The sequence below is a fragment of the Uranotaenia lowii genome, chromosome 3 (genome assembly GCF_029784155.1).
Source record: "Uranotaenia lowii strain MFRU-FL chromosome 3, ASM2978415v1, whole genome shotgun sequence".
NCBI classification, from domain to species: Eukaryota; Metazoa; Arthropoda; class Insecta; order Diptera; family Culicidae; genus Uranotaenia; species Uranotaenia lowii.
The window spans coordinates 5,651,103-5,677,815 of NC_073693.1; the positions used below are offsets into that span (position 1 = coordinate 5,651,103).

Sequence of the window (26,713 nt, forward strand, 5' to 3'; positions counted from 1 at the left end):
TATTTCACAGGGCCTCTTTCGTTGTTATAATTCCAATATTCTAGTTTTGTTATCCTTGATTTCTATAAATTTATGTAGAATGAAAAAATTAAGGGTAAACTTTTTTCCCTCGTCAGCATCCTTGGCAAGGAAGGGGGGGGGGGGGGTACGGGGCAATTGTCCCTCATTGCCCCTCCCTCTTAATACGGCATGGAATTACCTCTTATAACTTGTAACAGTAATATGACCAATACAACTTTGCAAAAATGTTATTAGCTGTTTAACAGGGGTATGTCTTTTGGCATTGATAAAAAATAAATTCAATGAACATCACTGCTTATGCCCCGCGATGTATTGTATGTAATGCAGCATGCAATACCTCGCTTGGCACCCAGCAGTGATGTCAATTGAATTTATCGTTTATCAATGCCAAAGGACATAACCCTATTAAACAGTTAATAACTTTTTTGTCAAATATGATACGAAGTTACGGTCTTTGACAAAGTTGTTTAGGTTAAAATTTCCTTTAGAGATTTTATAATTTGGCGCAAAACCCATTAGCAAGCTCGAATCCATAGCAGAAACAAAAATGATGTTTATTTTTCAGTAAAAAAAAATTTTAGGACCTCAGGGTTTGAGAAATTCAAAAATGACCTGAAATCGACTCAGTCTATGGACGCATGACGGAGAGGGGAGGGGGGTAAATAATTAAAAATAATCCAAATTTTTAATAACTTGGAACAATTTGGACAAGTTATTTATTCCCCCCTTCAATATTTTCTGAAAAATCTAAGGGGTGGGTGGGGGGTGGTTAATAATGCTCCAAAACCTCCTCACGTTTATGGATGTAGAGATCTCTGCATCTATCTGTAAAGTAAACCCTCATCCCCACACAGTCCGCAGGGTTCGACTAGGACACCTTCAACATTCTGTGGGGGCTAGTTTTCCATTTTAAGATATTTTTCAATCTGAGGCTACGAAATGAGGGATCTTGCTTCGATTGGAATTATAAGTCGGGAAGTGTACCACAATCTCGAAAGACTGTCATTTCATAAAACGTAGCGCCAACCTGAGTTTGAGGCGACTGTTCCTGCGAATGTGAATTAAATGGGGGGGGGGGGGGGGGGGGTGAGTGACAAAAGAAGAATTTTATATTTGTTCCGGCATAATTGCTGTTAGATGAAAAACACGAATTTTTAATTCACCATCTTAAACTATCACATGTTTCGGTTTTTGACTAAAAAATTGTACTTAACGCAAAGTATACTTCCGGTAATAATATATTTGAATTCTTTTCAGGCTCTAAGATGAATTCAGGTATGAAAGTTACTTAAAACAGGGTACGATTTGGGAGGGCAATATCATATAACTCGTCAAAATTTAGGTTCAGTTCATTAAATTAAACAATTTTCTAACAATTGTGAAAGTTTATTTGTAGATTCACTCTTATATGTGTTGTGAGCCTGCTTATTTGTTGATTTTATAAAGTCCTCAAATTCAATATCAAACAGAAATTCTTGTACATTTGTATTTGAAAGTGCCTTGTTTCATAATGATTATCCTAATTTTGCAATTCATTAGAGTATACACATGGTGGACACGGTTAATGCGGTTTATCATGATTGTTTGCCCTTTTATTCTCTTTATTTTTGTGTGAAAATTGTAAAATCCAAGAAATAATCTTATTTCATCAAAAAATGAAGTTATGAGCGGATTTAAATTCCAATGCCCAAAAACATTGAACTTTGAAATTCACTTATCACCGCCATGTTTATCCAGTTTTTGTCAAATTAAAACTGAAGATTAAGTGCACAATTTTATTTTTTTGTCAAATTTCACTACCCTTCCAGCTGGATTATTTTAAACGTCAATTAAAAAAAGAGTAAACATTTTTGAATACATCTTCTGGATTCTTTTGTGAAATTTTATTTTAACCTATGTTACTGGAAATATTATGCAGAATTTTATAGGAACATTGCAATTTTCCAGCCAGCAAGCATACTTAGTATGATTTTTTCATAGAATGCAGTGGTTAAGTCTGTAAAGTGATTCAACGAGTTTGCTTGATGGAAGCAAAACATTAAGTTTTAAGTATCACTTTTTGTACCTGATATATTTTTATAGTATGCAATTTTTTGAAAACAAGTTTCAAATATTTTGAACATTATTTCATTGAATCATTTTTTTGATATTTTAAATAATTCTATTTCAAGTTTTTAGACAAATGTCCAAAATGTCTTTTGAATGCGTTTCACCTTTCATCTATTAAAAACGAACTGTTTATCAATAATGGGCCTGGTGCCCTACTTGACGAAAAACAAAAGATATAAGGCCATAACTCATGTTCAGTGTGAAACTGCAGCAAAATCAACCATTGACCGGGGGCCTGATTTATGAACCGGAAAAGTTTTCCTCATTCACAGGTTAACTTCAAATGTTCCAAGAAGAATTGACAAGCGGTACAAATTTCGTTTCGCGCCCCATTGAGTGAGTGGGGAACATCCTCGAGAGCCCAAGCCCAGAAGTGTAATTAAGTCATGCCTGGACCTGAATGGAAATCACGATTTATGACTTTCCATCATCACCAGGCTGCTATTAAAAGTGCGCGCGAAAGCCAACCAATAATAAAACAGGAAAACCGGAGCCATTGAAGAAAAAAAAAGAGAAAACATGAACGGCCAAGATCAATATCTTTGGTCGTGGTTTTTTGGTGGTTTATGGGGTCGTTTTTTCCGGTCGGATTTTCTCCTTCAGTATTTTTTTTCCTTCACTCATTTCAGCCGCATTATATGGCTCGAAGCCACTAAAACCCAATTTACACCAATCAGCGCGCCACTTGTTAGGGGAGGAGAGTAAAATCGCGTGATGGACAATTGGATTGCCATGCCCTGTGCCATGTGGCTCGTTTGCTAACTGGTCTGGCATCTCTTCCACCTGATGGATTGGCTTTGGGGGTCACTTTATGTTCCGCCGATTTTCCGGTTGATGATTATTTGCGCGAATCATACCAGCAACGAGTGATTTCTGATATATTTTTTATATCAGCAAGCACACAATAAAGGTGCTGGGAGCAATAACTTTTTGTTGACTCCTGGCTGGCAAATCAGCTGTTTCCGGTTTCGTTTTGTGAGGTCACCCCAAAATCATGATGTTATGGCTGGAAATTAAGCTTTTTATGGCACAAAACGACTTTGCAATTTGGATTTTACTTCAGAAAAGGGTTATTTCAATTCATGAATGCATAAAATTCTCGACTTTTGAGACTCTCATTCATTTATCGGGTAGAAAATTTCAATTTTAATTTGGCCATGTCACAGTTTTGGCAGTTTTGTCAATTTTGATAGTTTGTCAATCTGACAACTTTGACAATTTTGACTGACAATTTCAATTAATTTTTTTTTAAATTTGGACAATTTTGACAATTTTGACAATTTTGACAATTTTGACAATTTTGACAATTTTGACAATTTTGACAATTTTGACAATTTTGTCAATTTTGACAATTTTGACAATTTTGACAATTTTGACAATTTTGACAATTTTGACAATTTTGACAATTTTGACAATTTTGACAATTTTGACAATTTTGACAATTTTGACAATTTTGACAATTTTGACAATTTTGACAATTTTGACAATTTTGACAATTTTGACAATTTTGACAATTTTGACAATTTTGACAATTTTGACAATTTTGTCAATTTTGACAATTTTGACAATTTTGACAATTTTGACAATTTTGACAATTTTGACAATTTTGACAATTTTGACAATTTTGACAATTTTGACAATTTTGACAATTTTGACAATTTTGACAATTTTGACAATTTTGACAATTTTGACAATTTTGACAATTTTGACAATTTTGACAATTTTGACACTTTGACAATTTTGACAATTTTGACAATTTTGACAATTTTGACAATTTTGACAATTTTGACAATTTTGACAATTTTGACAATTTTGACAATTTTGACACTTTGACAATTTTGACAATTTTGACAATTTTTTAAATTTTTCATTCTAATATCTTGCAAAGTATTTAACACTTCTGACTTTTTTTTATTTCACTTCCTTAAAAAATAACATTATGAACTTTCCATAAACGTTTTCTTAATAAATGAAAAAAAAAATTTTAGGATAAACTTGGAACGTTTGAATTCAGTTTGCAAAAATTTTCTTCTTCAAAATTTCACCAGCACAATCATATAGCCTAAACCGGACATTCGAAAACTTTTCCCTCGGAAAGTTTTTTTTTCTACTTTGGATGGACAGGATTCTGCCAGTCAGTTTTCCTTGCCAGTCAAAGTGTGGTCGAAAATCAAATCAAATTCTCCACGCCCAATATACCGGCAGCGGTAGTTCGGATATAAACTTCTGACAAGGGTCAAATTTGAAACGATACCAGCCTGCCCATCATTCCCCAGGATCTTTCATCGTCCATGTCATCGTCATCGTCCTCTTTCTCTCGTCTTAAGCTTGATGTGGTCACAAACTAAACAAGACGCCCGAAATTTCCGGGAAATGAAGCTCCCCCCAAAAGATGCTCTGCTTCAATCGCTTTTTGACGAATCGAGCCTATTGTTTTTGATATTGATGAGGGTTGTTGTTCGAACGAAGTTCGGTTTTTACCGTTCATCGACTTTCGTCATCATCAAGTTTTTCCTCAGTTGAGGACAGCTAGCTTTGAAAACTCACCCTTGCTTGCGATGGCAGACAATCGAGAAAATGATTGATTAAGTCACCCCAAAGTGGTCTAACTTTTCAAAAATTTGCCAAAGTGGAACTCATCCTGAGGACCGAAATCAAGATCGTTGTTTTTCATTGGTTGAGACTAATTTCCCAAATATCATCATTTTGAAGTTTCTCGAGATTTTTAAATTTCTAGTTTAAATAGACAAAGCTGATAACATCTCAATATCTGAGGGAGAAATAAACCTGTCACAACCGCTTCTGGGAGATCTGACAAAACCATATCCGCCAACCCTCACTGATAATGATTGTTATTATCATCCTCATCGCATCGCCGTTATGCCTCCAGCAGCAATGTCGTTACGAAACTTTGAAATTGATTGCATGAGTAAGCGGAATAAAGTCGCGAAATTATCGAAGAGGGAAATCGAATGCAGCACTTCAATTGAAAGAATAGGCGGAATGGAAAAAACACTCGTCACGCCTGCTTTCAATTAAGCTTCCGGTCCGGTTATATGAATCTAATTGACAGCCACTCAGTTGAGGTTGGAGAGGATAAGCCTTTCGGTTTTGTAGAAGTTTATGCCGTTTAAAAAGTTCAAAATTGATGGTCGGCTGTCGACGACGTCGAAAATTGACAAAAGATGAAAAGATGGAACCCGCACAAACAGTTGAAACTATGCCAATGAAAAAAAATCGTTTTAATGTTCATAACTTTCTGAATGTGCGTTTTAAATAATATAAAATATCGTTTGAAATTTCACGGTCATTGATGATTGCTTCAGTTCGGTAAGATTTTTTTTTAACTTTAGTTAAAGTTTAGCAGAAAAAGGATCATGATAAGTTGAAATCCTTGTTAGAAATTTTTAAAAGTTTCCTAAATAAATTATTGGTTCAAGGGTCAACTAAAATTCAAAAATTCTTCTATGTTATCAGTAAGCAGCATTAACATTACATTATTTATCTTTTTTTTTTTTTTTTTTAAAAAAAAAAGACAGATTTGCAGTATTGATATTAATAAGTCTTTTGCATTATTTAGTTTCTCGATAACAGAAGGAATTCGTTTTAAGGAAGTGGATAAACTGCTGTTTTTATTTATATATTGTGTTACCACCTCAGTGTTTCGAATGAGTAAAGAAAAACAGCAGTGGTGAATTCCAACCAAACATTGTGATTTCGACTTTGGTACATTTTGTACCTGAAGATGGGAAAGTATTAGAGAAACTTGTAAAATCAAAAGAAAAACATAGTCGTGAATATCAGTAGGTTCTCGAATAACATTAATAATGGTTCACTGGCGGAAATCAAGATTGGAGAAAAACTTGAAATAAAAATTAATTTTAAATAATGACAAAAAACTTAAAATAATAGAAATATTCTAAAATAAAATGTCACTAATTTGGCCGGTGGTTACTTTTTAAAAGTAAAGGTCTTCTCATTAAAGTCTTGTTGCTCCCAACTTTATAAACAAATCAATGAAAATAATAAATTCTTAAGGAATATTCAAATTGGATTAATTTATGTTTAAAAAAAACTAAAAAATATTCTGCCGAACGTTATTTTCCCTTTTTCAACAAATCTGCACTCGACTTAGAGTTATTCGATTAAGATTTTTTTTTCATCCAGGTAAACTTGGTTTCAAGTTAAAAGGGAAAATAAGGACCACTATAATGACGGAATACAGAATTCCAGTTCATTTCAGAACGAATATCCCAAACCAAATTTGTTTTGGTAAAACTTGGTATTGTTATTTGTGATTCACTTTCATTCAAGAAAAAATAAACGGAATCAGGGAACGAAAATAATCAGCACATGTGACCCCAAAAGACAAAACGCTCATTAATGTTGCTATGAGGAAATGTTGCTATGAAAAAAAAACAGTTGTTCTTCTCGAAAACAATTTTTTTTAAATCATTTGAGACCTAAAATTGTTCGTTTTTTGTACTTACATACGAATCAATTCAAGCATTCCGTTGGCATGTTAAAGATCACTGCAAAACGTGAATAATGGAAAAGTATTACTTTATGCATTATTACCATGTTCCAGGTGCGGATCTAGAGATTGCTCTTAGGGGGGAGGGGAGTCATTCAGTAAATTTTTAAAAAATATCGCCAAATTTTTTTGAGTACTTGGAAAAAAATAAAAATATGATAGGAAAAATGGTGATGATAAAGATGAAGAAATTTTAGCAGCATGTAGATAATGATGAAGACAATTTAAAAAAAAAATGTTTTTTCAATGAATTCTGAATTCTGTTTGTGGCTGGCTTGAAGCAAAACGCAGACAAATGTTTTTTTAACGGTATGAAGTTGAATTTACGTTTGTTTTTCTAGTTGGGGATATAGAATGACCATTTGTTTATTTCTATCAGATTAGAAATCCATAAGCAATTTAATTTTGGAAATCGTACTTTATTTATTTTCAGTCAAAATAAATCTGTTGGTATGACTTCAACTTACTAAAATGAGCATCACTGGTTTTATGGTTAAAACTATGTTCTATTTATTTTGAATCTATTATAATATTCGGGTAAAAAAGCCATTTACACAAGTTTCAATTATATTTAATCGAAATATTTCTTTTTTCTTTCGTTACTTATCGAAGCCCGTCAATGTATTTATTCAATAATTTTACATATTTTTTACTTGCATTAAAGCTCCACCGAAATATCAATTTAAAGACGTGAATCAAAAAACAATCAAAAACAAATAAGCACGTATCTAGACAAATAAAATATAGATTGCGAATCATTAAATTTCATTTTATTAAAGAGGTTTGCTGAAAAGATTCATCTCTCTATATCTTTTCGAATACTTACAGCGTTTTTTTTTTTGCAGTGAGTTTTGAAAAACAAGTCAGTGTCTAAGTCACAAGCTTTAACAATTGAACAGTTTTATTAACTCCACCGGTGAGTTTGACTACAAAGAGTGGACAGACTTTACAAAAATAACCTTGCTCAGTTTTGGAAAAAAAAACTAGCCAACTTTTGAATGATTCCAAATGCTTTGCACTTACGTATTGTTATTCTTTTTCAGCACTTTAACTATTGAAATGCTCGGAGTATGGAAACAAAAATTGTGGTGGAGGTACTCAGTGTCTAGTTAAAATGTTAAGCTTTGTGATATCATCAATAGTTGAATAACGTATAGGACGAGCCTTTTAAACAGCACCTATATCTATTTCATAGACTAATGGGTCTGCAGCAGATGCGAACGTCTGATAATTCTGGATGTCAGATTTGCTAGTAGAACTTGAAAACATTTCGATACTTTTATCATCTTCGGTGGCATGCATGTTCCTGAAAGCAGAGACTAACGGTAGCAGATCCGGATGTCTGCAAAGTTTAATCGATCAGATTTTCGATTGCTACATCTGGAAATAATATCAAATAAAGAGTTGTTTTTGACAGTTCTTACGCACACTTGCCAACATATATGGATAAGAAAAGGAACCTCCAAAACTTTAGTTAACAAAACGTTGGTGTCCGTTCAAGGACATGATCGCTTTTGAGGTTATTTTTTCACAGTAAAAATGTGTTACTGAAAATGTCAGAATTATGTCACGAATGTTCCTAGCCGAACATAGAACAATAATTGAAAATTTTCATCTGTGGACCCAATAAAAAACTTTTTTTAGATAACTATCAAGTTTGGTAGCCATGCATAAATAATAAATCACTTTATGATCAACTTGAGAATAAAATCTTTCAGGCCTTTTCAAGAAATCATTCTGAATTAGTCACTATCAACCGACGTTTCTGGTTCTTGCATTAACAACAACTCTGTATATCGATTTATAAAGAAAACCAATCTGCTGTAATGCTTAAGGAAATTCCTTAAAGAATGAGGTGCAAGCTTTATCCTTTTCGGTCGCCCTAAGACAACACGAAGTTATTCACGCGCACAGCGTCTCCTATTTTCACTGTCAAAACACAAAAATCTTTCTTATGAAAGGCCAAAGCTGCGTTTCTAATGATGATGACGTTAATGTTTTTCAAAGTGCAACTGGTGATTTTCAAATGAAAATCAAGATCTTCAATTTCAAACGAAAATGAAAATTGTATTGTATTGTGGTTTTTTTCAGCCTAGTTTTTTTTTTTGTAAATATTAACTATTTCAAAAGAAAGTTAGCCAAAAAACTTAAAATTCATTTTATTTTTAAAAGTTTTCTTAAGTTAATGAAAACAATTTTACAAGCAACAAAAAATTCCAAAATTATAAAAAAAATGTTTTTGTTTGTTTGACAGTTTGATTCTATGTATGAAAGCTTGTAGACAAATAATATAATTGTGTAATAATGATTTTCAACAAGACATGAAAATGAAAGCAAACATTTTAAAACGATTTTTTTTTCTTTCATTTGACTGTAATGCGAACCGGCCTGAATGTTTCGTTCTCTGTTTTTCATAGCATCCTGAAACTAATAAATTTTCTTTTAGCAGCAAACAAGTTATTCGATTGTGAACTTCCAAATCAGTCCAGATTCAAATGATTGAATGAAAATTGGAAACTATGCACGCGCATACTGTTTATACTCAATATTTTTAAGCAGCTATTGAATTCTTATGCCCGCGTAAAAATGGTAAGTCAATGTTAAGATATGAACACATATGACACATGAAAAAGTTACCTTTCATTGAAATTGATTTAAAAATTTTGTGACCATTTTACGGATGATTTATTTTTTCCGCTGGGAGGAAGGGGGGTAATCACCCTCATCACCCCCCCCCCCCCCCCCCCCCGTAGATCCGCACATGCCATGTTCTGAAAAATCATATCTCTCAAGGGGGCGTTCAAGTATTACGTAACGCAATTTTCGAACAAATTCTACCCCCCTTTCCTCCTGCGTTACACATTCGGTTCAGATTTTTATCCAAAATCTTCAAAGCGTAACAAGCTGTTGTAACCTCTTTTACCCTGAAAGCGATTCGTAGTAATTGAATGACAAATAGCTTATTTTGTACGAGAGTAAATACCCTACAAAATATTCCTTAATGCCACGAAACACCTCCGAATGGTCATACTTCCCCTCCATGGAGCATTCTCAGAGGCATCTTAAGAATCTTTCAAAAAAATTCAGGAATTAAAAAAAAAATAAAAATATTATTTTGAATACTACAGGATTATTAATTTTTAAGTTCTATATTACAAACCTACATATTTTATCGTGTGGAAACGTTTGAAAATACATCCTAGAACCTTTCGAATGATGATAGGGATTTGTACAGAATCCTTTAGTAACAAAATAGAAAACTTACCTTCATCGATGGTTTGAATCTTAAAATTTGCATTAACACGTTCGTCGCCACGCTCATTTTGGTAGTTTTACTAGCCGGACCCGAAAAATTTTTCAGAGAGAGAAAGCAAAGAAGGAGAACTCCCATATTTGAAACGTGTGGCGAATCTGAGCGGTAAACTCAAGTAAGAGAGCGTCACCGGCTTTTTGATGTGACGGGGCCCCCAAGGAAAAACACCCGTCTGCCGAATATGGGTGACGTGGCGACGAACGTGTTAAATGTTGTGTAGAAAATTTCATAAAAAAAAACCAACCGAGAGAGAAATGGCAGCTTGTCAAAGTTGGAAGTGGGTGCGCAGCTTCGCGCAATTTCATTCTTTATTTGAACGCAGCTGCATCAAAATCTCGTTATAAAAGTACCATGAGCTAATTCCTTTTTATTTAATAAAAAAAAATTTTTTAATACATAACACAAACATATTCACGCGTTATCGAGATATTTGGATTTAGATTTGTGTTGTTTTAAAACAACACTTTGCATTAAAGAGTTTAAAAAAGGTAGCTCTTATAAGATTTTATTTTTATTTTTCAGTATTTGAGAACTCACAGAACTAGCCATTTTTTTCAAATTTGATAAAATAATTGAGTTTTGAAAAAAAATATCTGTTGAGCAAATTCATCATTTTTGCTTACTACAAAAAAATGATCTGTCTAACAGAATAAAAATGCCTGTGATCGTCTGTAGCTTTGTGATGTTTTGCTTGCTCTCCCGATCCGCTGAAGGATTTAAATTTTAAAGTGTTTTTTTTTTATTTACATAGTATTCCGTCTTACGACATAACTTGACGAACATAATTCCTTAAATTCACTCGGTTCATAGCAACCGTTCTCCAATTTCTCGGGCACCCCACGTTCGCCAGATCACGCTCCACTTGGTCTAACCACCTCGCTCGTTGCGCCCCCGCTCGTCTTGTTCCTACCGGATTCGTAGCGAACACCTGTTTTGCAGGACAGTCGTCCGGCATTCTCGCAACATGTCCCGCCCAGCGTATCCGGCCAGCCTTCACCACCTTCTGGATACTGGGTTCGCCGTAGAGGCGCGCGAGCTCGTGGTTCATCCTTCGCCTCCACACTCCGTTCTCCTGTACGCCGCCAAAGATGGTTCTTAACACTCGTCGCTCGAATACTCCGAGTGTACGCAGGTCCTCCTCGAGCAATATCCATGTCTCGTGCCCGTAGAGAACAACCGGTCTAATAAGCGTCATATACAGGTTACACTTCGTGCGAGGGCTAAGTCTTCTCGACCGCAGTTGCTTGTGGAGTCCATAGTAGGCACGACTTCCGCTGATAATTCGCCTCCGGATCTCACGGCTGGTGTCATTGTCTGCGGTCACCAGTGAGCCGAGATAGACAAAGTCTTCAACTATCTCCAGCTCGTCGCCGTCGATCGTGACCTTGTTATTACTGGACAAGCGGGTTCGGTCGGTCTCGGATCCGCAGGCCAGCATGTACTTCGTCTTGGACGTATTAATCATCAACCCAATCCTTCCTGCTTCGCGTTTCAGTTTGCGGTAGATCTCCTCCACCGCCGCAGATGATCTGCCGACTATATCAATGTCATCGGCAAAGCAGATAAGTTGACTGGATCTGTTGAAAATCGTGCCCCGCATTTCGCCCACCGCTCGTCGAATAACACCTTCTAGCGCCACGTTGAACATCATGCAGGATAGACCATCACCTTGTCGAAGCCCCCTGCGCGATTCGGATGAACTCGACAATTCACCCGAAATCCGCACACAGCACTGCGTTCCATCCATCGTCGCCTTGATCAGTCTGATCAGCTTCCCGGAAAAGCCGTTCTCGTCCATGATTTTCCATAGCTCGTTACGGTCGATCGTGTCGTATGTGGCTTTGAAGTCGATGAATAGATGATGCGTAGGGACTTGGTGTTCACGGCATTTTTGGAGGATTTGCCGCAATGTGAATATCTGGTCCGTCGTAGACCGTCCCTCCATGAAGCCGGCCTGATGACTTCCCACGAATCTGTTTGCTTTTGGCGTTAGGCGGCGGAGTAGGATTCGGGACAACACTTTATAGGCGGCATTGAGGACAGTGATCGCTCGGTAGTTCTCACAGTCCAACTTGTCGCCCTTCTTGTAGATGGGGCATATTACCCCCTCCTTCCACTCCTCCGGTAGCTGTTCTATGTCCCAGATCCGGATTATCAACCGGTGTAGGCAATCGGCCAACCTGTCCGGGCCCATTTTGATGAGTTCAGCTGCGATGCCATCCTTCCCAGCCGACTTGTTTCTATTCAGCTGGCGAATGGCTTCCTTAACTTCACTCATCGTTGGGAGTGGCTCCTCTTCGTCGTTGGCTACGCCGGCGATGTACCTTCCCCCACCGTCTTGATCTCCTGCATGTGCGCCGTTCAGGTGTTCATCGAAGTGCTGCTTCCACCTTTTGATCACCTCACGATTGTCCGTCAGGATACCCCCGTCCTTATCCCGGCACATTTCGGCTTGCGGCACAAAGCCTTTGCGGGATGCGTTGAGTTTCTGATAGAACTTTCGTGTTTCTTGGGAACGATGCAGCTGCTCCAGCTCCTGGAGCTCCTCCTCCTCCAGGCGGCGCTTTTTCTCCTGGAAAAGTCGGACTCGCTGCCTCTTCCGCTGTCGGTGATTTTCCACATTTCGACGGGTGCCTCTTTGCACTACTGCCGCCCGCGCGGCATTTTCTTCGTCCATCACCCTCCTACACTCCTCGTCGAACCAGTCGTTCCGTCGAGATCGCTCCACATAACCGATGACGTTCTCCGCCGCACTGTTGATGGCTGTTTTGATGGTATCCCAACAGTCCTCGAGAGCGGCTTCGTCAAGCTCGCCCTCTGCCGGCAGCGCTGCTTCGACCGATTGCGCGTAGTCTGCCGCGACCTCAGGTTGCTTCAGTCGCGCGATGTTTAACCGAGGCGGGCGCCGGTTTCGCTTGTTGTTCACTACGGAGAGTTTTGGGCGCATCTTCACCATCACCAGATAATGGTCCGACTCGATGTTGGCGCCCCGACAGGATCTGACGTCGATGATGTCCGAAAAGTGCCGGCTGTCGATCAAAACGTGGTCAATCTGTGATTGCGTTTGGTACGGTGATCTCCAGGTGTACTTGTGTGGGAGGCGGTGCTGAAAAAAGGTACTACGTACGGCCATTCGTTTGGAGGCGGCGAAATCAATGAGTCTGAGGCCGTTTTCGTTGGTCAGCTGGTGCGCGCTGAACCTTCCAATAGTCGGTTTAAATTCCTCCTCCTGGCCGACCTGAGCATTGAAATCCCCGATGACGATCTTGATAAATTTTAAAGTGGTAGTTAAATAATTAGGAAAAATGTAATTTGAACAAAAAAAAGATTTCATCTATGCCTTTACAAGAAACCAATGATTGAGGGACAGATACGCGCGACTGTAAACAAGTGATGTGCATATTTGGCTGACTGACGTTTCATTTTATTACATTTGATATAGTCCCCAATTTGATTATAAACAATCTATCGTGAAAAATATTGTTAACACTAAACATACCGATACTTTGTATACACCTATTCATACCGCGAGCGGTCAAATGACGGCTCACACTGTTTTCGCTTAAACTCTCTTGTTTCTCAACCGATATCTACAAAATTTATAGTTTTGAAAAGCTTATATATTAGGTGACTCAAATATGCTTCTCAGACAGCTACAATCAATTATTTTTAAGTTATTTAAAGTCCAAAAAAAAATTACGAAAAAACATGCTTCAGGAAAAAGGCAGTAACACAGTGATTAAGTGCTCGAAAAAAAATTTCACTTAGTGCCTGAGAAAGCTGTAGCTAGAAACTATATATTGCATGGATGAAATTTTTTTAATTTTTTTTTTTTAAGATAATGGTTACAAAAAATGTAAAAAACCGCCAATTCTGTTCCAGTCACAGTAGACAAATTTTAAAAAGTGAATTGGAAAGTTGACGTAATTTGTCGAATTTTGGCATCTTTAGATTTTTGAAATAAAAAATACAAAATTTATGACGACTTTTCGAAGGTAGCTGTTTCTCGAACTTTATATCAATTTGGATTTTCTGAGACAATTCCTACACCCAGGGATGAGAATGTCATCCAGAAGACAGTCGCGATCGTGACAGTCGCATAACATTTTCCAATGACATTCGAAAATGTCGCAATGACATTGACGGTCATCCAAAAAATGTTAAACGACTGGAGAAAATGTCATTCAGTTTTGCAATGACAGTCGCTTGGAAAAATGTCATCCAATTTTTCTCTCGATAACATTTTTGACTTGTGACAGTCGAAGATTCTGTTGGTCCTCTGACTGTCGGAATGACATTTTTGAATTTTGGATTCCGTGACTGTCATGAATTTTTTTTTAAAATGTCATGGTTTTGACAGTCATGACAGTCATTGGCCACGGCCAATCTGGCCGGTTCCGAAATCCGGAAAATCAAAATGATCAGATTTTAACTTGCGACACATCATTAGAAACTCTTGGCCTGTACATGATGGGAATTGATAGGAAAAGTGGTTCGAGGCTTTCTAATGATGTAACGCAAGGTAAAATCTGATCATTTTGATTTTCCGGAATAACGGAACCGGCCAGATTGGCCGTGGCCAGGACCAGATGGCCCCGAACCACTTTTCCTATCAATTTCCATCATGTACAGGCCAAGAGCTTTCTAATGATGTGTCGCAAGTGAAAATCTGATCATTTTGATTTTCCGGATTCCGGAACCGGCCAGATTGGCCAGCCCACATGGCAAAGTCAGCAAGGAACCGTTTAGACTGTCGCGACATTCATTTTAATGACATTTCATCAAGATTCCTATGAATGTCACGATTATATTCTGTGACATTCAAAATGTTAAATGTCGCCATAACATTTACCAATATGAACATCATCGAAGCAACGACCGACTGTCATCAGCTTAGCGTAACATTTTTTTTCCATGACTATCACAATCTCGATGCAAGTTGTGACATTCATCCCAAATGTTATTTGACATTTTTTCGAGGGAATTTCTTAGCGATGACATTCACAAAATCCAAAAAGGACATGACTGCCAACACCCAAATTCAGCTTTGCACTGGATTTTGAGTATGTCAACGTAAGGTTTAGGCAATAGAACTATATGTAAAAGAAAGCAAATTGCATACCGATTCTAGTGATGTAACTGTATTTTCGGTGCGATGTTTGACAAAAATATGCGCGTCACAAAACTATAAATTTTGTAGAAATCGGTTGAGAAACAAGAGAGTTTAAGCAAAAACAGTGTGAGCCGTCATTTGACTGCTCGCGGTATGAAAAGGTATACCAAATGCGTTATTCGAAAACCACAACACTTAAAAAAAATTTAAAAAAAAACGCAAAAATACTTGCATTTTAACAATAAAAAAAGTCCTGTCGTTACATTTGCGAAAAAAAAATTATATTAGGCGTAGTCATCATTTAAAGTTCAAAAACCGTCATTTGACCGCCCCCGGTACGATTAGTGTTAAATAAACTCAATTTGAGAAAAGCTTCTCGAGCCACACAAACGTGCCTTGAGGGCCAAATGTGGGCCGCGGGCCGCGAGTTGCTCAACCCAGATCTAGAGAATAGTAAAACACGAGATATCTCGTGCGTAAAGAATCATATAAAGAAAAATAAAAGGTCGATAATCTTTCTTTAAATAAAATTCTCTTTTTTGTGAACTTGCTCGTGAAAAAATTTAGGAATTTTATCGGAAGTTTTTTTCTTTTTATCGTCAAGTGATCGCCATTTTATTTTACAGGTTTTGTGTACAGTAAGGCCATTTAGATCTATTTCGATACAGTTCGAGAAAAATACCTGTGATATAACTATGTACACTTACAGATTGAACATCGAAACATTCCACCAAGCAACGAGTTTCATCGCAAAATCACCAATAAATAAAGTAAGCAATATTTATTTACTCAAACTTATAACCTACTACACTGAATAAAACTCTTCGCCTAGGACACTTTACCCTATTTCCATCTTCTCAAGCGTCGTCATATTTGTTGGGCGTCGTCGTCATTGTGGTACGTCGATGTGCTAAATTTCAAAACAATTTTTTGCTTACAATTTTTCCGTTTTTGTCTCCATTACCCGTTTTCGCTTCTTTTTCTTATTTGTGTGTGTAAACGTCTCTGTGTCTGTTTATGTATGTGCTCTGGTGTCCATGCGAAGATTGATAACCTCCATTTACTTTCTCCCTTTCTCTTTCAATTCCGGTGGTTCCGGCTCCGGTGGTGGTGGTCTTGTCCGGGTGCAGGTTTGCTGCTGCCGTTGTCGAGACCCAGTCGATCCCGGCAACGTGAACCACCTTCCTCGTCCTCCTCCCAGGGTGGCCGCACAAAGACGCCCTGCATCGACCGGGATACGGTGCTCCGCATCAATCGGCGCCCGCTGAGGCATCGATCCTGTGACAACTTCTGGCCCCCGCCCCGCAGTCCGTCACCATTGGCATCGCGTTCGGCGACCAGAGGACAAAAGACGGAGGTGGGCGGGGTCATCGATGAAGAAGGTGGGTCCTTTGCGTATGACATCAACAGCCGCGGGTACGGTAGCCTCGAAAGTATCTACTTTGATGCGCGTGTTCGGAAGCAGCACAAAATTGATCCCTTGCGGTCCAAGTTTGATGGGCCGAATGTCGTGCTGGTGGATTGGGGCGGGAAATGTGATGGGGGTGGTGTTGCGAAAGCCAAAGGACGCAAGGGCATTGATGGAATTTGCGACAGGGTCGTCGATACAGCCAATAATTCCATCAAACAAGGTGGGATGATTGAAAGTGAAAACTTCGAACTTGAGACAACGAAGGAGGAAGAAGAGGAGAGGGATCCCCCGGTCCCCCCACCGAGGAAATACTTTTTAACGATGGAACACCTTCAGAGTGGTGTGGGAATTGAAATCATGCTACGCTGCCACGGAGCTTCATTTAACCGGAACAACAACGACGAAAGTCAAGAAATCCCTCTAGTCAAGATTGATGATATATCCGACAATTGTCAACAGGCGAGCAAAATTCAGCACCAGACCGATGATGGTACAATTTTACAGCAGGATGGAATCCAGACAAAACCACCGGTCAAAATCAAACGTACTTCGACCAAACCACCCACGACGCCCGCTCACTTTGGTCATCAAAATCATCCCGCCGCTGACCATAATTGTGCTCACGAAGCGAACGAGGATTCCAATATAAATTCAAATATGATTCCGAATTTAAATATTGATAACGCATCAACAGCCCCACTGATCCTGGTGACCGATTGTCACCAACAACAAGCAGCAGATACGGAGCAGTGGCCACTGGAGAGTAAACAGAACCCCATCGTCCCCCTCCTGGCGGCTAAGCCGAAAACAAACGACCGATTATTCGATGAAATAATAGATGAAAATCATAATTACAATGAAAAACTAATTACAAACAGCGGTCGCTTTGAAACGGGTCTGACATCCCGACTGGCACAATCCTTTCCCATCATGACTCCATCAGCCCTGACCCCAGAAAACTTCCCTCTCTCTCCCGCCGCCGTTCCAACGAATCCCCTCCTCGAAGACCCCCACACCAAATTAAATGTATCAAATCAACCAAATCGTAATTGGATTAATTTAAATTCAAATGAAATCTACACCGAAAAGCGGGCACGAACGTCCCCGGGCACCGCAAATGAAGAACGTATGTCACTGATGACGCAAACACGTGTCCCCGGCAATTCTGAACCACTGCCGCCGCGGTCGTCCACCATCGTCGAAACCCCACCGGAATGTCATCACTTCCCTAACGATGATGATCCAACGACGATGAGGATGACTTCTCCGGGTGCTGACGTGAAAATCCACCAGCACGAGCATCCGCTGCACAATAATTATGGAAGCAGCTTCAGCTCCGACGATAATAAAAGTGTTAAAAGTAATTATCGGATCACGACTGCCGCCGTCGCGACGCCACCACCACCCATTCCACCCCCACCCACCACAACGGCCCCTCAAGAGATCTTAATCCAACGGTCGGCGAGCCGAGATTCCGTCCGAAGCAGTAGCAGCTCCAGTCGGAGAATCGAGCCGGAGATGCTGGACTTTCCGCCACCCCCGCCCTATCTGTGTCTCTGTGAGGAGGGTTCGCCGCCATCCGGACGATGTTCCGTGGAGCGGCCGCCTTCCTCCGCGAACAGTAGGTCCGGTGTGGGTGGCGGGTGTGGTCACCCAGGGGAAGGTGAATACTCATCTCTGTGTGTTTGATTTTTGCGAATCGTCGTCGTCGTTCGTTGTTTTCGTATCCCTACATATTTGTGTTTGATTTGACTGTTGTTCATTTCAGTTGTTTTGTTGCTGTCTCCTTGTTGTAGTCCTAGATTGAATTCTGTTTTTGTGCGTATCGAACTACTACGTTACAACAGGTGGTCGGTCAAATTCGAAAACGTACTGGCTTCGGGTTTTTAGATAGTATCGGATTGGATGCAAAGATCGATAGCTAGTGAATTTCGGTGAATTTACAATGCAACTTGTATGTATGTAGATCCAAAATTTGCATATTGATGAAATTTTGTTGATACGATTAAGCATCATGAAACAATTCTCTTGGAGAGAGCTTCTCCGAGAAAAATATTTGATGACCTTTATGTAAGACTCAGTCCAAAATGAGATTGTGATTACTTAGGTAATACAAAAATGGTACATCCTTCCTTGAAATCTCAATTCCTATTTTGAAATAATTAAAACAACTCTAAGAAGTCGATGAAAAACATTTACCTTATGATTGAATGATGTGTTTACAATTCATACACACACCTACAAATGCTTGGTGACAAAAATGACAAAAAAGACAAAATTGACCAAAATGACCAAAATGACAAAAATGACAAAAATGACAAAAATGACAAAAATGACAAAAATGACAAAAATGACAAAAATGACAAAAATGACAAAAATGACAAAAATGACAAAAATGACAAAAATGACAAAAATGACAAAAATGACAAAAATGACAAAAATGACAAAAATGACAAAAATGACAAAAATGACAAAAATGACAAAAATGACAAAAATGACAAAAATGACAAAAATGACAAAAATGACAAAAATGACAAAAATGACAAAAATGACAAAAATGACAAAAATGACAAAAATGACAAAAATGACAAAAATGACAAAAATGACAAAAATGACAAAAATGACAAAAATGACAACAATGACAAAAATGACAAAAATGACAAAAATGACAAAAATGACAAAAATGACAAAAATGACAAAAATGACAAAAATGACAAAAATGACAAAAATGACAAAAATGACAAAAATGACAAAAATGACAAAAATGACAAAAATGACAAAAATGACAAAAATGACAAAAATGACAAAAATGACAAAAATGACAAAAATGACAAAAATGACAAAAATGACAAAAATGACAAAAATGACAAAAATGACAAAAATGACAAAAATGACAAAAATGACAAAAATGACAAAAATGACAAAAATGACAAAAATGACAAAAATGACAAAATGACAAAAATGACAAAAATGACAAAAATGACAAAAATGACAAAAATGACAAAAATGACAAAAATGACAAAAATGACAAAAATGACAAAAATGACAAAAATGACAAAAATGACAAAAATGACAAAAATGACAAAAATGACAAAAATGACAAAAATGACAAAAATGACAAAAATGACAAAAATGACAAAAATGACCAAAAATGACAAAAATGACAAAAATGACAAAAATGACAAAAATGACAAAAATGACAAAAATGACAAAAATGACAAAAATGACAAAAATGACAAAAATGACAAAAATGACAAAAATGACAAAAATGACAAAAATGACAAAAATGACAAAAATGACAAAAATGACAAAAATGACAAAAATGACAAAAATGACAAAAATGACAAAAATGACAAAAATGACAAAAATGACAAAAATGACAAAAATGACAAAAATGACAAAAATGACAAAAATGACAAAAATGACAAAAATGACAAAAATGACAAAAATGACAAAAATGACAAAAATGACAAAATGACAAAAATGACAAAAATGACAAAAATGACAAAAATGACAAAAATGACAAAAATGACAAAAATGACAAAAATGACAAAAATGACAAAAATGACAAAAATGACAAAAATGACAAAAATGACAAAAATGACAAAAATGACAAAAATGACAAAAATGACAAAAATGACAAAAATGACAGAAATGACAAAAATGACAAAAATGACAAAAATGACAAAAATGACAAAAATGACAAAAATGACAAAAATGACAAAAATGACAAAAATGACAAAAATGACAAAAATGACAAAAATGACAAAAATGACAAAAATGACAAAAATGACAAAAATGACAAAAATGACAAAAATGACAAAAATGACAAAAATGACAAAAATGACAAAAATGACAAAAATGACAAAAATGACAAAAATGACAAAAATGACAAAAATGACAAAAATGACAAAAATGACAAAAATGACAAAAATGACAAAAATGACAAAAATGACAAAAATGACAAAAATGACAAAAATGACAAAAATGACAAAAATGACAAAAATGACAAAAATGACAAAAATGACAAAAATGACAAAAATGACAAAAATGACAAAAATGACAAAAATGACAAAAATGACAAAAATGACAAAAATGACAAAAATGACAAAAATGACAAAAATGACAAAAATGACAAAAATGACAAAAATGACAAAAATGACAAAAATGACAAAAATGACAAAAATGACAAAAATGACAAAAATGACAAAAATGACAAAAATGACAAAAATGACAAAAATGACAAAAATGACAAAAATGACAAAAATGACAAAAATGACAAAAATGACAAAAATGACAAAAATGACAAAAATGACAAAAATGACAAAAATGACAAAAATGACAAAAATGACAAAAATGACAAAAATGACAAAAATGACAAAAATGACAAAAATGACAAAAATGACAAAAATGACAAAAATGACAAAAATGACAAAAATGACAAAAATGACAAAAATGACAAAAATGACAAAAATGACAAAAATGACAAAAATGACAAAAATGACAAAAATGACAAAAATGACAAAAATGACAAAAATGACAAAAATGACAAAAATGACAAAAATGACAAAAATGACAAAAATGACAAAAATGACAAAAATGACAAAAATGACAAAAATGACAAAAATGACAAAAATGACAAAAATGACAAAAATGACAAAAATGACAAAAATGACAAAAATGACAAAAATGACAAAAATGACAAAAATGACAAAAATGACAAAAATGACAAAAATGACAAAAATGACAAAAATGACAAAAATGACAAAAATGACAAAAATGACAAAAATGACAAAAATGACAAAAATGACAAAAATGACAAAAATGACAAAAATGACAAAAATGACAAAAATGACAAAAATGACAAAAATGACAAAAATGACAAAAATGACAAAAATGACAAAAATGACAAAAATGACAAAAATGACAAAAATGACAAAAATGACAAAAATGACAAAAATGACAAAAATGACAAAAATGACAAAAATGACAAAAATGACAAAAATGACAAAAATGACAAAAATGACAAAAATGACAAAAATGACAAAAATGACAAAAATGACAAAAATGACAAAAATGACAAAAATGACAAAAATGACAAAAATGACAAAAATGACAAAAATGACAAAAATGACAAAAATGACAAAAATGACAAAAATGACAAAAATGACAAAAATGACAAAAATGACAAAAATGACAAAAATGACAAAAATGACAAAAATGACAAAAATGACAAAAATGACAAAAATGACAAAAATGACAAAAATGACAAAAATGACAAAAATGACAAAAATGACAAAAATGACAAAAATGACAAAAATGACAAAAATGACAAAAATGACAAAAATGACAAAAATGACAAAAATGACAAAAATGACAAAAATGACAAAAATGACAAAAATGACAAAAATGACAAAAATGACAAAAATGACAAAAATGACAAAAATGACAAAAATGACAAAAATGACAAAAATGACAAAAATGACAAAAATGACAAAAATGACAAAAATGACAAAAATGACAAAAATGACAAAAATGACAAAAATGACAAAAATGACAAAAATGACAAAAATGACAAAAATGACAAAAATGACAAAAATGACAAAAATGACAAAAATGACAAAAATGACAAAAATGACAAAAATGACAAAAATGACAAAAATGACAAAAATGACAAAAATGACAAAAATGACAAAAATGACAAAAATGACAAAAATGACAAAAATGACAAAAATGACAAAAATGACAAAAATGACAAAAATGACAAAAATGACAAAAATGACAAAAATGACAAAAATGACAAAAATGACAAAAATGACAAAAATGACAAAAATGACAAAAATGACAAAAATGACAAAAATGACAAAAATGACAAAAATGACAAAAATGACAAAAATGACAAAAATGACAAAAATGACAAAAATGACAAAAATGACAAAAATGACAAAAATGACAAAAATGACAAAAATGACAAAAATGACAAAAATGACAAAAATGACAAAAATGACAAAAATGACAAAAATGACAAAAATGACAAAAATGACAAAAATGACAAAAATGACAAAAATGACAAAAATGACAAAAATGACAAAAATGACAAAAATGACAAAAATGACAAAAATGACAAAAATGACAAAAATGACAAAAATGACAAAAATGACAAAAATGACAAAAATGACAAAAATGACAAAAATGACAAAAATGACAAAAATGACAAAAATGACAAAAATGACAAAAATGACAAAAATGACAAAAATGACAAAAATGACAAAAATGACAAAAATGACAAAAATGACAAAAATGACAAAATGACAAAAATGACAAAAATGACAAAAATGACAAAAATGACAAAAATGACAAAAATGACAAAAATGACAAAAATGACAAAAATGACAAAAATGACAAAAATGACAAAAATGACAAAAATGACAAAAATGACAAAAATGACAAAAATGACAAAAATGACAAAAATGACAAAAATGACAAAAATGACAAAAATGACAAAAATGACAAAAATGACAAAAATGACAAAAATGACAAAAATGACAAAAATGACAAAAATGACAAAAATGACAAAAATGACAAAAATGACAAAAATGACAAAAATGACAAAAATGACAAAAATGACAAAAATGACAAAAATGACAAAAATGACAAAAATGACAAAAATGATAAAAATGACAAAAATTACAAAAATGACAAAAATGACAAAAATGACAAAAATGACAAAAATGACAAAAATGACAAAAATGACAAAAATGACAAAAATGACAAAAATGACAAAAATGACGAAAATGATAGAAATGACAAAAATGACGAAAATGATAAAAATGACAAAAATGACAAAAATGACAAAAATGACGAAAATTTCAAGGCCAAATCTTTCAAAATGGTTTGAATTTTATTATTTTCTGTTCCTTTTTCGGGAACGATGAGTTTTGAATTTGAAAAAAAAAAAAATTATTTTAGTTTGAAATGCGAAACCATGATACAAATCAGAATTCCATATCAATGGTGACCCAAACTGAAAATTAAGAACAATAAACAATAAGAAAAAATCAACCAACTTGGAATCATATTTAAGGTTTTCAAAAATTTGTTCTTTTTTAAATTTTTGGAAAATCTTGGCAATCTGGCAAGCTAAGTCAAACGTTTTTGAGTCTGTTAGACTTTTTGGATTCTAACTTTTGGATTTCAATATTCGGGACTGATTTACAATCAAATCAAATTTTTATAAATTTTCTGAAAAACTGTTGTAAAATTTGGGACCTGGGATTGGACTTCGAGATTTTGGACTCGTGATTGCTACCCTTGACTAACTTTAGTTGTTCATCTTGATTCATAATTGATTTTTTTTATTTTAAATATAGTGAAAACATTTTGCTTGGCATTTCTTCATCCCCTCCCCCGTTCCATCGACCATGGCTTCTAGTGAATTCACGGTGTCATTGAAGAACAATTTCATGGTAAAATAAATTGGCATCTCTGACTATTTGCCACATTATAGATGAGACTCTCCCCTATCCAACGCACTATTCAGGGCAAAAAATTTAACGGTATTGTATTCATTGTAATTCAAAATAAAACCATAATTTATAACCACGTAGAGCCTCGTCACATTTCTGGAACCTATGAAAATATAGTTTAAGAATATGAATTTTCTGGTTTTACCAGGGAGCATCAATATATTGTAAAATGATTGAATTGTAACTTTCTTCACTCAACTCAAAATCAAATTCTGTCTTCGATATAAATGATCAAAGACCTTTATTGCCGTTCTTTTATTATAAGCTACAGTGTTGCCTGTTAATTTGAAGGTTAAATTAAGATAATTTTTAGTGTTAATTTTATAATTTTCTTCAAAATTTAACGTTATTGCTAAACTTTTTGAATAAAAATATTCACTATAAAAATTTGGAAGTTATAATGAATCTTTGAAGATGAGAAAATGGCTTCGAATTGCAATACATTAAGTTTACCAGGGTTTTCTTTAAATTACTTACCGATCGAGCAGCGAAGGCAATCTTCCAAGAAATGGAATCGCGATGGATTAAAAGGAGTCTCCCGTCTTGTCCAGTTTTACGCGCAGGATTAGCGACTCAGAAAGATGGATGAAGATTTTTGAAAGGCAGTTGTTTCTTTCAAGGATAAGTACACTTTTTTTTTCTCAATTAAGATGGGTTTAACGTAATGCATCTCATTTGCATTTCTTGTTTTAGAAATGAAAATTATGTTTTATTGTCATTCATCCCATATTCTTTCTTTCTTCGTTTACAATTCTAACTGATTCTTTTGAATTGATTTTGTGTATCAAATATTCAGGCTTCCATGAAAAGTTCAATATCTTTCAAACGATTGAAGTTCAGCCCTGTCTTATTTTAATTTTTTGACGAATTTTCAGTTCAAGTAACTGAGGCATACTAAAATTATTTTTACCAAAAATATGACAAGCTGAAAAAAATTTTTTTTGATTCAGTTTCGATCACAACGTCACTTAAATGACCGGGCTTTCTAAAATAAAACTTCTTAAAATTTTTTGAAACTAAATTATTGAATGAATTTAATTTTTTGTCTGAACTTTATTTTGAAAAAAAAAATATGAAAATATAATTTTGTAACTTAATATGCATGAAAATTATTTATTGAGGCTAGTTATAATATCATACTATAAATTTTCAAATTGTTAGCCAGTACTGTTGAAATAATCAATATTCACTCCAAAACACCTAATAAAACTATGTTAAAGAACATTTACTTTCATGTTTTTTTTTCAAATATATTCAAAAATTGATAAAATTACGTATAATGCTTCTTTTGAAAATTTATATGTATGTACATATGGGAAAAAAGTAAGAATTTTGTTATAAACTTTTATACAAACATACATTCTTGTACATTCTCGGAGCCTTATAAAAGTTTTTTCACATTCCTATGCTACTAAATTTCACAAAACCATTTTAAATTTTTCGAGATTTTTGTTAAAAATTCCCCACTAGAGTTAGGAGTTTCTGTAGGAAATTTTAGGATCATAGGAGGTGTAGGACAAATTTATCACCCGTAGTGTTGGCCTAGCATCTCCCAGGGTTTGCCTTCCCCAACTTTAACTTTCTTAAACCTCCCCACGCTTATGGGTGGATCGTAGAGATCTCTGCATCTACCGTTTAAGTAAACGTGAGTCACTTGAAGCGACTAATATACCCTTCACTTTCTCCACACAGTCCACAGGGTTCGGCCAGGGCACCTTCAACATTCTGTGGGAGCAAATTTCCCAATTCAAGAGATTCTATAGTCTGAGGCAACGAATTGGAAGACTTTGCTTCTGTTAAAATTACAAGTAAGGAAGTGAAACATTTTCTAGAAAAGAAGGTGGTGCAACTCACAAAGACTGTTATTTTATAAAACGGAGAGTTGACGAGTAGCGCCAACCGAAGTTTTAGGCGACTGTTTATGCGAATGCGAATGCAAGTATAATGAATTTTTGAAGATAACTAAACATATTTGAACCCAAAAATGTAAAATTTGAAGTTTTAAGGAAAAATTATTGGCGAAAACTTGAGAATTTTGCTCATGTATGTTCTTTGCAAATCTAAAAGAAAAGTTGTCCCCGATTGATATTTATCCTGAATAGTGCGTTGGATAGGGGTGTCTTCCCTATGATATGGAAATTTTTAAAATTAAGGTTTGAAAGGTTTGAAAAAAAATAACGTAAAGTAATCTTATTAGGGCTACGATACTTTACAAAAATATGATAGAAAAAAATCTGAAATACTTCACCAGCGCAAACAACAGCTAACAGTTGCTGGTTCGTTTTGAAAGTCGATGGGATTGGCGGCAAAACGACGAAATCATATGATGTGTCGTACCATTTGAGTATTTTGGCGTTGAACGTTGCCCACTCTCATTTCATTCTGCGTCAACACGTTGTAATGATGTCTTTTGAATTTACTTTTTGATTAATATTTTTCTTATCTTATCACTTGATAGAACCAGTGAAAAATTACCTTCAGAATGGGGGTAGGCTTAATAGCAGCACGTTATCCAAACATACGGGAAAATTGTGCCTACATTTAAGTGTAAGAGAACATGAAAAATTGCAACCTATTTGAAAATGATGCCAGAATTTTTGCAGCACGTTTCCAGGCCAGACAAATCCGTGCTATTTTATTTAAGAACCACCGGGGCATTTGATTTCGAAGTTGTCGACCAAAATCC

General features: G+C 34.9%; 1 protein-coding gene across 1 annotated transcript in view; it reads left to right on the top strand.

The window, feature by feature from the left end:
* The window catches only part of LOC129750708 (uncharacterized), a 284,287-nt gene that overhangs the window by 11,101 nt on the left and 246,473 nt on the right, over nucleotides 1-26,713 (top strand). The window contains exon 3 of the mRNA XM_055745710.1: nucleotides 16,221-18,164. Within this exon, the coding sequence (XP_055601685.1) occupies nucleotides 16,221-18,164 (1,944 nt within the window). The remainder of the gene's footprint in view (nucleotides 1-16,220; nucleotides 18,165-26,713) is intronic.